Genomic DNA, 14,723 nt, shown 5'->3' on the forward strand with positions numbered 1-14,723 from the left:
ATTGCTGCTCATTTTGCTAGGTTTCAGTACACTTAAAAAAAAGTTCTGTTGTTCCGTGGGGTTTTTTTCAAGACATGTATTTTTTTCTTGATGTCCTCAGCTTTTTTTCACCTCTCTCCATGGCTTTAGATTTATATAGATTACTCTCTGTTTCCCTATTGTTCTGGCTTTTATATATGACTCTTTAAATTTCTGCTCATTGTTTTATTTTGACACTGATTGAAGAGGTCCTTTTGTCAAAGTCTGATCCTCTTTCATCATTGTGGGATCATTGGAAGAATGACTTCCATTCAGAAGTAGACCACCAATATAACTGATTATTTAGCCAGTCGAAAGCAGGTTGCGGCTGTGTATCCAGAGGGCTCCATCTGAGCTGGGAGTCTGCATCAATGTGCCATGAAACCACACATTAGTTGGCCCTTTGGATGTCTGATCCTTCCGTAAAATTAAGAATCTTTAATACAAGGAGAGATTAATGTAATTCCATCTGGTTTTATTAAATGGTAAGATATGGGTTCTCAATCCATAAGCTTTTATCAGTTGCTTTTAGTGAGGTTTTATAGTTGCTGTAAGCCCCCAGAAAAGAAAATAACAGCAGGCTGACTCCAGAAGTGCTGGCCTTGTCTTTATGACAGTGGCACAGATGTGCTGCTATAATCTTTATTTCACGACTTAGATTGACCTTTGCACACAGATGCTGAAAAAGAATCAGTTTTATGGATCTTCATATGTCTCGTGGAAGGAGTTCTCCTTGAGTCCATGTTTTTATTTCGTACTAATTAGTGTGAAATAATGTAATTTAATTGCAGTTAAGTGGACAAAGAAAGAATTGTTTCCTTTAATGGGCTTTTTTTCAATGTTTTAAAATACCAAACATTTTTGTGGGTAACTCGTCATAGAGTAATCTCAATTAGGGATGGCAATGGCATTGAAAAATGTTCCTTGATTATAGTTTAGTGTTTCTCTCACACCTTTTTCTAGCATAAATTAAAAGATGGCTTCAAAGCCAGCTTTGCAGCCAGGTCGTACATTTCTTTTGAACATGTGCATTTTCTGAGGTTTTTACCTGTAGTTAAAGTTGAGCTGTATAGTAGATAGACATCTTTATAGGGTGAGGTGTTGGTGTTAGGTATACTGCCCAGGTAGCATCCTAGATGACCTTTAAAATAATGAACAGAAAGTCCAATCCACTCTTTTCTCTTTGTCAAGATGCCAAACCACTGTTTATGCTGAAACTTAAAAGCTCCAAAAGGACCACTTCCCTTTGAGATAGTAGGATCTGGTGCTCTAAAGATAGAAGTTGTTGAATCTTTGTGTTTCAGTGCTAACCTATAAACTCTCCCATCATCAGCTTTTCCTACCTTCCTCTCTATTTGATCTTATCATAGCCTGTTCCTATTGCACTCAGAAGCTCTTGCCTAGACAGATGATGAGAACAGGATATGTTGGCTGTTTTCAAACACGGTAGCACGTGACACAGCAGCAGCAGCTCACCTTGCTTGCCCAGTACAACTGCAGCATCGCTTCATTATGCAAAGATACTCTTCAAGAAGCAAAGCAGAACCATGCAGCTGGCAGCGATGATGGCTATGCTTACCCTAAGTATTTAAAAAGAAAATCTAATTGAAGTATCAATGGAGAAGAATCCCTTTTAATTATGGCAGAAATTATAGTGAAATCAAGCATCAAAAAAGTTTCCTGAGGCTTTTGGTTAAAAAAAAAAAAAAATCCTTCAATCTAAGCATAATGATATTCCAAACAGCATTAATCTTGGTGGTTAGTAACAATTTGTTTATTTTAGTATACCTTCCTCAGTCAGACTGCATCATGGGCTACTCCAGGTTGTGAAACTAGTACATGGGACTGTTCTAGGTACCCAACAGATCTGGAAGGGATACATTTCTCTGCTGTTTAAACTCTTACAGGTATTCAGACCCAAGCTATCTATTTAGAATGATCTCTGGTCCTTGTTAGCTGAACAGTACACAGGAGTTTAAGAAGGTATTGACTGACCAGAACCAGTACTACAGTAGAGTCCTTCCTAACAAATAAATGTTGCAAACTATCAAGTTACACTGCTTAGTACTCTTTAATTCACTATTATCAACTTAGTCCTTGGGGATGCGGGGGCAAAGCAGTGTGCTGTGTCCCGGAGCAAGTGCTTTGATACATTTGTATTTAATGATGAGCCAAAATTATCATGGCCTAAGTTATCACAAGGGAGCACTTGGGCCTCACGCTACAAGAAAGACACAGAGGTGTTGGATGGAGCATACCCAGAGATGGGCAATAGAGATGGGGAAAGGCTGGAGCACAAGTCTGATGAGAAGCAGCTGAGAGAGTTGTGGGTGTTTAGCCTGGAGAAAAAGTGGCCCAGGGGAACTTCTATCCCTCTACGACTCCCTGAAAGGAGATTGTAGCCAGGTGAGGGTGGGCCCCTTTGCCCAGGCAGCCAGTGACAGGACCAGAGGAAATGTCCATAAATTACACCAGAGGAGGTTTAGATTGGATATTAGAAAAGATTTCTTCATTGACAGGGTTGCCAAGCAGTGGAACAGGCTGCCCATGGTGAAATCACTGTGCTTGGAAATGTTCAAAAGGCACATGGATGTGGCAGATGGAGACCTGGTTTAGTGGTGAACATGTCAGTGCTGGGTTAGTGGTTGATGATCTTAGAGGTCTTTTCCAACTTTACTGATTCTGTGATTCTATACGCTAAACAAATGTGAGAGTAGGGGTCTGGATCCACCATGTGATGGTGGTCACTCATTTAGGCAAAATTCTGCTATTGGATCTACTGTTGTTTTCTATTTATATTGCAGAAGTACTGAAGTGATGGAGAATTGTGACACCTCTTTTTTTTTTATTAGGGAGAACAAGCAATGGTGTGTACTTTATCACATCTCTGGTCCACCCCAAGCTGGCTACCACAAAACTAAAAAATCTGAGTTCACACATGCTTAGTAGGGACCTAGTTAGAGTGCAGTAGCAAAATTGCCTGTGCTGAGTGTATTTCTTCCCTTTCCAACCCCCTCCTACTGCTACCAAGCAGACTGCACATATGGCATCCCTAGAAAGCAATTGAATGTGCTACAATGCTGGAGTTGCCAGGGTTGAGTGGTAATTTCTGTGCAATTGTTCTGCTCAGCATTGGGCCAGTGGAAAAAATAGCCTGTGATGAGGGAATTAAAGGCTATTACGGAGTACATATGCATACAGGGGCTGATGTAAAATCACAAAAGCAATCTTAATTCTGTTCTTTGCCCATTTTTGAGTGCTTGACATGTCAAACTTCAAGTTTTTTTAGCAAATGCTTTTTTTAGGTAAAACTAAATATAAAGATGGCTGTGGGTCTTTCTAGAACACTGTGGGTTGCATTTGTTCGCACTTGCCTTATTCTATGTGCTGGATTTAGTTCTAAGTCCAAGGCAAGAAATCATCAGGTTGTGTTAAGTTTTGTTATTGAGAGAGCTTTTCACACTGATCTAAACCATTCACTCTAGATTTATAGCACCTGAAAGTATTGTGCTGGATTTTGCTCATGGTGTCTGGACAGAACAAAAATTACTGTGTTGTTAATTGTGCTGTGTCACCCACTTTATCAGGTTTCTCAGACTGTGCATTTGTATCCATTTGCCAAGCTTTTGTACAGGGGAAAAAAAAATTTAAAAAAAGAGATTTTTTCCCCTCTCCAAACTGGAACAGTGTTTGTTTTTCTAGTAAATGTAAAGAAAAACTAGAAAATAAATTAAAATATTCTTCGCCTGCTGTAAACATACCTGTGCTTTTGTCATTCAAAGCAGCTAAAACAACAAAATGCTCCTGAACACATGTACAGGTAAATTTTTTTCGTATCTCTTACAACAGGCTTAAGGCTGATAGGATTCTGCTTTAGAGCTTAGTTTTGACAATGCTGATGAGCACTCTGGCCCAGATCTACAAAATGTGTAAATTTGTTCTGAACTTGAAACACCTCCATCATCCTCTTGAAGTCATTAGATTTACTTAGGCTAAGTAAAGCTCAAGTTAAACCTGTGCTTTGGACATCAAGGGATTCTGAGATTGTAATTTTGTTAATTTTTCTTACATCAACTAGCACAGCCCAACTGGGGCTCTGGTGCTTTTAAAATGTGCATGGTGACTAATAACACTAATGCAGTTTTCAGCTGATTTTAGGATTAAAACACAAGCAGTGGTCTCAAAGACATTTACTTGTCTAGCTATAATAAAATCATGTTCGTGTTCAGAAGGACAGATGAGCAGGCAGCCATCTGAGAGAGCAGCTCACACATCAGATTCTATAGCAATATTTAGATCTTCATGGATAACTAGAATATTTGATTCAAATTCTGATCCCACCACAGTTGTGCTGGGGTTTTAGAATAAGAGAGGTATATGTTGTGACTTATGAACAGCAAACTGTTTTTTTGACTTTAGGCAACTTATTGTATTATTTTTGGAAGGCAGGTTTTCTGAAAGTTCTCTGGTTGAGATAACGAGGAAGGAAGCATGTGAGAGCTTGTGGATTTACATATGTAAATTACACCTTTTTTAATTAGTGCCTCAAAGTTTATATGTGTGTAATGAAAGGCATTTGTAAAATTATACTGTCCACAACAGGCTTGCCAAGAATTTTAGTAAATGCAAAGCAGTATAAGAGGCCCTCTAGTAGAGCTGCCTGTCGTCATTTCTCTAATTGAAGTGAGGACCCCAATGGGAAAACCATTATTTCTAATATTCTATACACAAATTAAACCTCCATTTAGAGGTATAGTGGGACCATTCTATAATTGACTTTGATCTTGAAGAAATATCTCAGTAATATTTATTTTAATATGGTCTCTGCCAGAAAGGATATCTAGAAGGCAAAATATTATTTTACTGAGAAAGGCCTGAGCATGTATAACACCAAATTTACCAGAGCTTTGAGGGCTGAAATAAGTTTCTTTGTTGCAGCAAGCTGCTTAATAGCAGCCAAATGCTGCTGAGGTCCATCTTTCCACTTCCTAGTCTATTTGAAATTTGTCTAAATGGTAAAGGAAATTGCCAAAACTATACAAGCAGTCAGCTCCTCAGATAAGCCATGACACTTTTATATCTATTTTTTTCTATAGGTTAACACTTAAAAAAAATCCTCCTTCAAAAAAAAGCATAAAAATATTTAAATATACTCATTTAAAACTGCATTTTCCCTTTCCTGCAAGAAATTACAAGCTACTGTAGCACTGGAGGGGCCAATGATCATCTATTAATGATTTGAATGGACAGGCAATCATTCAAAAGACTTTGATCCTCAGGGGCAATTAGGAAGACATTGAATAGGAAGTGCTGACTCTTTGCATTGAACGAACATTGAATTTAACTGCTTCATTTTATAACATGCCTTTCTAGTCACTTCCTTGAAGGTTTCAAAGAAATGTGGTGCTTCAGCTGGAAGCCTTTCTTCTTCCTTATTAAGAACAATTGGGAACTAAATTAAAATATAAAGTGTTCTCCTAAGAAGAAGCTAATACTATTTGGTAGACCATCTGCTTCTATCATGGAAATCATGGATACAGCTCTTCTTCAGTCACAAGGGGTCAAAGAATAAATAGTGTCAAATCAAAGCAAGTAAATGCATTTGTGAGCAGGATTTCAGGTGATTAGCACAATGCTTTGTTTTCTCAAGAGGCAGTTCCCACCTTGGTGGCAAATTTTTAAGAGGTAGGAGGCTCTCTATCATTTGTATTCCTCCTTTGCACATGATGATTCTGATTGAGGGAAGGAGAAAACATTAATTATTTCCAAAAGAACCACTTTTGGTACTTGCATAGTTTAAATGTGAAGCAATAGTCAGGCAGCAATGTAGGGTCCCAGAAATTGCTAGATATATCCCACAGCATGTGTCAGTACTGAACTGGCTGTGAAAGCACCTATATCATATTTTTGGACATTTGAGGTCCTGAAAAATTTCCACAAACAAACACAACACAGATAACTCTCTGATTTATCAGCAAAATCTTTCCTCCCTTAATTCTGATATGGGTGGATGCAGATTGTCTATTGGATTGGCAATTGCATCCCAACCCAACAAAGTGTCTTCAACCCCAAACTGTGAAGGAGGCTTGAAAACCCTTTTTTTCTCATTGAAGGTGGAAGTTAGGAAGCAGTTAGGAGGGGAGGCAAATGGGGAATTTACAATAGTGAGCATTACCCTAAATGTCCCTCCTGGTGCCTTTTTTATTTTTCTTAACTATTGTCTTGTGCCAAATAAATCAACAGGCAGGAAGCAGAGCCATGGGACCTCCCAGCCACAGGCTTAGAGTCTTCACTTAAACAGCATGTAATCAAGCTGCCTTTTGGGTTCCATTCCTTTGTGACCTGTTAATTTTACATTTCTAAATGCACAGTATCTCTAATCCATCTGGATTGTGGAGAGCCTGGTATGCAGGATTCTTTGTTCCCACATGACTGCAGTCCTGTCCTGGTGTGCAAATTCACATTCATTTGGGCAAAAGATGATTTATGAAGTCAGGTTTTCCATTTCCTGAGTGAGAGTTTTAAGCCACAGATGGAAAGCATTTATATATAGGAAATAATTTCAGACACTAGGAGTGACACAGAGTGCTGTAGAGTTTTTGGTCACAAGATAACTGCCAAAGTCCATGCAAGAAGTGGCCTTGCAGGAATCCCTCTCTCCTCGCCCCATGGTGCCTGGCTGAGTGACCTGGGTATGTACATGTAAATGATGTGAATTCATGATATTACAAACCACTGGGATCTTCAGTCAGGATACTAGATCTCAATTACACATCTGTGAACCTGTTCTTTGGGTATTAAATCAATACAACACTCAAAAGAGTCCCCATGCTCTTAGATGAACAACAGCTTGGATCTGTCTAGTCCAGGACTTGACCATACAAACAAGTAGAGCAGATATCATATGCTGCATCCAGATTTTTGCCCTCTTCCTATACCAGTAGGGCCATAGAGCCACTTCAGCCTTTGAAGGGTTGTTCTGTCATGTTCTGCCATGTGGGGTCACAGAAGCTTTGGCCAACACTGAAATGGAACAGCAGTGTAAGAGAAAAACAATTTTTTTTAATGTTTGTTTTACTGTTCCCATTCTTCGTACTCTTCCTTGATTTATTGAAGATTGACAAACCAGTGATTATTTCATGCTGAAATGCTTTTTCATAACACTGGATGTCACAAAAATATGGTTAATTCTGCAACAGTCAATTCTACCACTTGTACAGAAATCATATGATTTCAGTGTAGAGACAGTTATCCAGATAATTACAGTCAAGTTTCTTCCAGAGACAGGAGTGAAAGCAATACATTTACTTGAGTTAAAATTAACCCTGAGTAATTCAGAGGTGGGATTTAGCTTTTTCTCAATTAGGAGGAAAAAAGCAAAGCTCAGGTATCATTTTGGAGAGCATGTTATTTTAAGTCTGACTAAACATGAAGGTTAAAAAAGAGGAATACGTAACCACCACATATCTTGTGCTTGTTTCCACACAAAGAGGGGAGAGCAAAGAAACAAGCTGTAAAAATATCTTCTCAACCAAGGACTGAGCTTCAGCTGTTTTTCCTATTCCAAATCTCTTACACTTTTTTGTTTAACTTAACCTTGCTCTATTCTAACCTTCTTTTTCTCAGTTTCTCTCATTCCATATTTTTCTCACCTTCCTCCCTTTTCTCATTTTTAATCCTTTCCATTGTGGCATCAGTCGTTCTCATTTGTTCCTTCTCACACAGTGTTTTTCCATTTTCTCCCTTTGCCCATGCTGCACTGGGAGGCTTTGGAAAGCCCTTCTCCCTCCCAGCAGTAGCCTTTTGGCTTGTGTTGGCTTCGGCTTAGCTGTCAGCAGTGCAGTGAGGTGCTTGTAGAAACCAGTGGAGTAGCAAACCCAAACTTCTCCAGATGGAGCCCAGTGCCAGGACAGCTGAGCTGGGGAGGGTGGAGTGGCTGTGCAGAGAAACTTTGCTTTTCCAAAGCTTGTGCCCTCCCCTGTGTTATTTAAGCAAATATACTGCCATATATGGACTTACATTCTTACGTAAATATGGATTCCAGATCGGGAGTATTCTTAGTTCAAAGCAACTAGTTGGGGTTTTCAGATGAGGATCCCAAAAGACTTCCTGTCTTGCCTTTATGTCCTTTACCCCTGCACTTGCTGTAAGTCCAGGCTCAGGTAGAGATCGTTAATGTGTTTTGTTAAGCTTCAATTCTGAGAAACTCTTTATTCATTGTTCAGGGCAAGATAAGTTGTTAGCTGGAAAACAGTTGTTATTTTATTCATTCCTTTGTTTCTGTAGCAGCTTTGCTTGGGTGAGGGATCATCAGGCCAGCTGTGGCACCTGCAGGATGTAGCCCTGAGAGGGCAGGGGAGAAGGAAGCAGCAGAGCCTGTGAGCTGCTGGGAGAATGCTTTTAACAAACACTATGGAAGCAGCTGGTGGCTTCAGCTGTAGCCTTAATTCCAGACATCGTAATTGATTGGTTTGGTTATTTATTACACTTAGCTTGGGCAAAGCAACAAGCTAATAAAGGGCCAGCAGTTTGTTTTTTGATTTTTTGCTGACTGCTGTGGTTTCTGGGGGTCTCATATGCTTCAGTAAGCATGTCTTGTCTTTTCTTCTCCCTGTGATCTATCACAATCATCTGCCTCTCCCTGCTAACTCCTTCGCTCCATCAACCTGTCCTGAGAGATGTCCATTTTGTTGACCATGTGAATTATTATCTTAGTTTGTCCTTTTTCATTCTCAATGCTGTACCACTTCCTTTGTTCTCTGCTCCGCTGAGTAAGTTGTTTTGACTTTAGTGTTCTGCTGTCTCATAAGCAAGTGGCAATAATAAGATCATAAGAGATACTGAAAAGCCTGAGTGTCTTCAAAAGAAACTTGGAAAGAATGTTCCTCTTTATGTGGCTTAACAGCCTCTGCTGATGCCAATTATGGTGTCTGCAAATAGCTATGGAGTAGGAATAATACAGTATAGGAAAAGATAATATGTTAAAATCAGAAGAATCATGATCTTGAATACTTGGTTTCACCAATATGAACTTCGAATTATTTGCATGATTAAATAACTTGGCTGATGCTAAACTGTTTGCAAATTTTCTTTCCTTAAGTGAATCTGAGTCCAGCAAAAGAACAGCCATATCACGTGGGCATGGTTGAAATGCTGAACTCTGAAAAGTAATCAAACCCTGAAGGGACTAGACTTTGATGTCCATTTTTTTTCCCACCAAGAAGGCAGGCACAGGTGACTTAGGACTGAGGATAAGGTGATTTACTGTGCCACAGAAAATTCTGTTACCCATTCAGCAAGTTTCGGGGCACCTTTCACTAGCAGTTAGCTACAGGGCGAAGGTCGTGCAAGTCAAAGATTTAAAGTCAGAATATGAACATAATGGGCCAGAGGCCCCAGATGCCTTTATATCATCTAAGTTGTTGGTGGTGAAACAGCCCAGATAGCATGCAGGGTTTCATCCCAGGAGAAGGCAGACAAAAGAGTTTTCTTCTCCATGGGATATATAACCAAAGCTTGTGCAAAGAGCCTGTCATAGAGCTTCCTAGGCAGTGAAAGCTATGTGGTATTTTGCAAAAGTGTGCACTTTAACGATTGTTAATTGCAGAGTGCCCTTTTAATACATGGGGAGCCTTCAATATCTGAAAATCTATTGACCATCATGTTGGCCAGGGAGAGGGAGAAGGACATGGGGGCTTTTAGGAGGGCATTTACTCTCTGTCAGTGACATCTTATATCTAGCTGAGCAGAGGGTGAAAAAAAAAAACAGAGAAAGTGTCCACAGTGGGTTCCATTGACCCAGAGACTAAGAACATCAGGAATCTCAAACTATTATTACAGCTTCACTTTTAGGAACATTAACACTTCAAAATATATTATTATATCTCTCATCCATGGTTACAGGGTTTTTCTGTGATTCTGGTCCTCTGTTTGTTTGGGTTTTTTTCTGTGAGAAAGAACTTTGCATCAATTTAGCAGAGAACAAGGCTGATTCCTTAATATTCCTTTGAATACAACTATGTGGAACAACAGCTTTATACATCCCATTGTAAAGACCCAAAATACCCACTGCTGTTACTAATTGAGTTTTTAGCACCAATGTGGCAGTTAAAGCCAGGAGAGAAGTGAATCTTCCAACAAGTTGCCAATCAGACACTGCTAGTATTTGGAATATAGTAATGAAATCACTTTAATCAGGTGACATCCTCATAACATACCTGCTACAAGACTGTGTTTCCAAAGTAAATCAGACTCTTAGTTCTTGTTGCAGGTTGACTTTTATGCTCATTGCCTACCTATAGCAGAAATTGCATAATGTCTGTTTGCCATATGAGTGAGGATATTTATAGGCTTTTATTTTGTGCTTAGAAACATCAAATCAGAAATTCTGAATAGAGCAGTAGCTCTGAGCTTTTACACTGTTTTCTGAATTTTTTAAAGCCACTTGATAATCAAAATGCTATTCAAATAATTCTGTTTTTCAGTGTTCCACAATTTTGTATGCATGGTGTGCATAGTTCTCATCCTCATGACTTATCATTGGAGACCTTCTTACTGCCTTTCAATACTTTAAAAGGAGGCTTATAAGAACGATGTAGAGAGATGTTTTGCTAAGGTCTATAGTGACAGGACAAAGCCATAACAATGTTAAATGAAAAGAGAATAGAATTAGATCAGATATAATGAATTTTTTATTATGAGGCTGATGAGACACTGGCACAGGTTTCCCAGAGAAGCTGTGGATGCCCCATCCATGGAACTGTTCGAGGCCAGGCTGGATGGGGCTTTGAGCAACCTGGTCTGGTGGAAGGTGTCCCTGCCCATGGCAGTGGGGTTGAAAGTAGATGATCTTTAAAGTCCTTTCCAACCCAAATCTTTCTGTGATTCTGTGATCTATGTGATGATGAGATCAGTGTCCACAAGAAGCTTTTTGCTTTAGACAAAATCTACCAGCAAAGGACAAAAGTTAAGATTAATACAAATATTTTAACTTTGTGTGATAACATAGTGTCTATGTTGCAGAAAATACTCTCATATTTTCTATTTTGGGACATTGTAAGACACTTTTCAAACACTGAGAATTGAATGATGATACGGAATGGTTGATCCACTTGCTCAAGTGGATGGATAATGTGCAGAAAAGCTGGCACTTCCAGGGTGCCAGTTCTGCCGTTACACTGAAGCAAGATGATTACTTGTTAAGACATTTCCTCTCGGGTATTTTAAATTAATTTTAATGCCTGGAAGAAATGTTCATAGTTTTCCCACTGCACCCAAAACAATGTTTAGTTTTTCACCTTCATTTGCATGCAGTAAATAATGATCTACAATAAAAAATTCCTCTTATGGAGAGGAGAAGCAACAATGGCCTTTTGGGGAAACAATGGCCTTGCAATGTGTTCCTAAAAATCCGTGTGGCACTTAGGCTGTGATGTCCAAAGGACAGAGCAAGTCAAATGATGTTATGAAGAATGCAAACCACTGGCTCAGTTTCTGCCTAAACCAGGGATGTCCAGTGTAAGCTCTTGCAGATTGTTCTAGCATGAGGACATCTGAGAGATGGAGCTGGTGTTAAGCACTTAGGGCCAGCAGAACTAAGGCTTGACTGGATTGTCTGAGTTTGGAGGAATGAAGAGTACAGTTTCCATTCTGCTTGGAACTACAAACATCCATGTAACTACAAATATCCCGTGTTAAACATAGGAAATTGCGTGCTCAGTGCATCTAAGCCCTTGAGCTCTGTAACAGCTTTGCGGCACCTGGGTAATACTCTGGTCCTTGGAGCCATCCAGCATGGATGGAATTATACAATAGCATCCAGTACTGAGCTTGGAACAAAACTGCTGGCAGAGAGCTGCATGAAACACCTCTTAGAGCTTGTGACCCTGTAAGCATAGAGTAAGTGAATTAACACACAATTGCATTTTAATGCCCAAACAAGAGAATTGAGTTAGTCCTTTAATCTGCTGTAGTTCTCCTTTCTTTTTCTGTGTAGTAGAAAAAAGCAGATTCCTACCTGATGAGGTTTTATGAGGTTAATAGCTATGAAGTGCCCAAGCACTCTGCTGATGAGGGCTGTATAAACACAAAGATATTATGCAAGCATAGCAATGCCAAGTGCTTGATGCAGATTCCTTGTTCATGGTCTGATTTCCTCTCTTCCCTAGCAGAGTTTCTCTGCCGAGTAAATTTATCCCTTTTAGATGAAAATACTTGTCCCTCTGTCTAAAGTGCCCTGGTTAAGTTGCTGGTAGTGTTGGTAACATTCCTTCTTGGTATACATACCTGTATAAAAATGAGTGTTGAACAGGTCCTCAGGAGACTTTTCTTGCTGTTATTCCTTGCTGTGTGGGAGTTTAAGGAGCGTGTTTTCTTTCCTAATGGATAAGATTGTTAACAAACACGGTCCCCATTTACATGGTAAAAAAAAGAATTTTGCACTCATGTTTTGTGATATTGTTGTTGTGCAAAGACAACCTTGTTTATGTTAGTAAATGATAGGTGACCTAATTGAGACTGAAGTGGAAAAAATCACATATTTTGCTAAATTGCCTAAACATGCTGTCTTCAGAGAGCTACTCAGATTACTTTTCAATCTCTTGTAAAGATTGTTTCTGATGTGCAGGTTTAAATAAACTAACTACTTGTCCCTAAGAGTGGTTGCCAATCTCAGGTATATGTTTGTGACTAAAAAGAGAATTATAGGCCATGGAAATGCTCTGTTTCTTTACTGGTTTTGTTTATACTAAAAAGCTGTGATGTTAGTGCCATTGTATAGTTTCTTGGAGAAATTATAAAATATCAAGGCTCTCCCTTCAAAAAGAAATGCCATTCCAAATGTAGCAAATATCAGATCATTTAGCTGTGTAGAGCCTGAAGCTAAGCTGGATACTGATTGATTATGAAATGTTTATGTTGGGGATGGAAGAACTGATATAGTAAGCCACAAGCCACATTCTTTTGCTTTATATTTGCAAGGGGCAAGTATTTGTTGTATAAGCATATGATTTCCATACTCCTCATACATGTGTTTCCTTTTTAAGTAGCTCTGTCTTGTTCCTTAATTTCACTTGTCTTTATGTAATGCCTCGAAATAGATTCACATGTGCACTGGATGACTTTGCATGGCCCAGAAACCTACAGAGAGCTTTGCCCTGGTATCACACAAATCTAAATAATGGTGCTGCTCGTTTTCTGTTCTCAAGGACATGTCTTTGATCTGAATAGAAGGGGCTTATTTGTATGAAGGAATGCTCAGACATAGTTGCTCACATTTGTGATGCGGAGCACAAAGGCATGTGTGCAAAATGGGTCTTGAACTGCCTCCGTTTTTACTTGATCTTAACCAGGAAAAGCTGGCAAAGGTGTCTGTAAGGGCTTCTGTGTATAACTGATGGGCAAAAAAACAGAGAACCTATATAATACACTGTATATATGGCAAAACAAACCAGAGTGTATTTCCCATATTGGTATGTTAAGAAATAATACTCAGTGTATTTCTGTGTTCACCGCATTGTCACCCCAGCCATGGGAGCTTTATGAAACACTGTGCCTGGTTATCCTATTATGCAGACCATGAGTCAGAAGTGGTCCTGCTGGAAGAAGCAGAGTGGATTGTTACAGGTGATCTAAATCGAGTTTAAGTGGGTGGAAAGACCTAGGGAGTTGGTATGGTAGAAGCAGCAGAGGCTGTCCAATTGCATTAATCCCATTCTTGTCCTAAAGCAATGACCACTAATAAGACACTGGAGCGAAGGTTTAGAAAGAGAAAGTGCCCCTGTAGTTCTGAAACTCTCCCAAACAGAAAAAGATGACTTTTCTCATTGCTCACCGCAGCCATGCACCTGTTTGGCCTAAACTGGCACCTGCAGCCGATGGAAGGGCAGATGTATGAGATCACGGAAGACACAGCCAGCAGTTGGCCAGTGCCAACGGACGTCTCCTTATATCCTTCGGGGGGCACAGGGTTAGAGTTACCTGACAGGAAAGGCAAAGGAACAAGTGAAGGTATGGTTGGTGTGTGTCCATGTTGTGAGTCTTCTGTCTGCCTCTGAACTCCAGCCGTCCAATCTCATGTTCCATTACCCTCAGTGCTCCCATCAGCAGGTGCTTTTCCAGTCTTTCATGTCTAGAGCTAGTAGTTGTCAGTCCTGTTTCCATATGTTTCTAAGTTTCATACCCCTCTGATGTCCACTAATGCAATAAAACTGTGTGAAACCTCCACGCATTCAAGGCATTCTCACAGACTACAGAAGGCCAGCATGAAAACCCTGCCTCGAGTGGCTGTTTTCATGGGAAATCATTGTCTCTTGAAAATTAAATGATTCCTGGAGCACTGGATCAAGCTTCCTCTACAGCACTACGAAAAAGTTTGACTATTTGTTGCCACTTAGCAAATGTTTTGAGGACCGAAATACTTACTGAGAGCTATTACACTGTAAGTTTTTGCACTCCAGAGTTGGACATAGCTTTGCAAAAGTAGCCAGATAAAAGGCCTAGTCTCCACAAAGTATCATGGTGTTGACAGAAATTAGAAGCAGCTTATGGGCCCTCAATTCAGCAGCACCTTATTCAGCAGCTTTACATCATTTTTTTTTTTTTATTCTTTTTTTAGAGGCACCACTGCTAAAAGTACTTGTAAGCTCTGCAAAGTCTTATCCCTCCCCAGACATAGCTGGAGAAATGAGAAATGCAAATTTTCAGAA

General features: G+C 39.7%; 1 protein-coding gene across 1 annotated transcript in view; it reads left to right on the forward strand.

Annotated features, from left to right (window-relative positions):
- TENM4 (teneurin transmembrane protein 4) overlaps nucleotides 1–14,723 on the forward strand; it is a 349,338-nt gene that overhangs the window by 156,208 nt on the left and 178,407 nt on the right. Inside the window, exon 7 of the mRNA XM_058863767.1 lies at nucleotides 13,855–14,025. Within this exon, the coding sequence (XP_058719750.1) occupies nucleotides 13,855–14,025 (171 nt within the window). The remainder of the gene's footprint in view (nucleotides 1–13,854; nucleotides 14,026–14,723) is intronic.

This window comes from Poecile atricapillus, chromosome 1, assembly GCF_030490865.1.
Source record: "Poecile atricapillus isolate bPoeAtr1 chromosome 1, bPoeAtr1.hap1, whole genome shotgun sequence".
In the NCBI taxonomy this organism is placed as follows: domain Eukaryota; kingdom Metazoa; phylum Chordata; class Aves; order Passeriformes; family Paridae; genus Poecile; species Poecile atricapillus.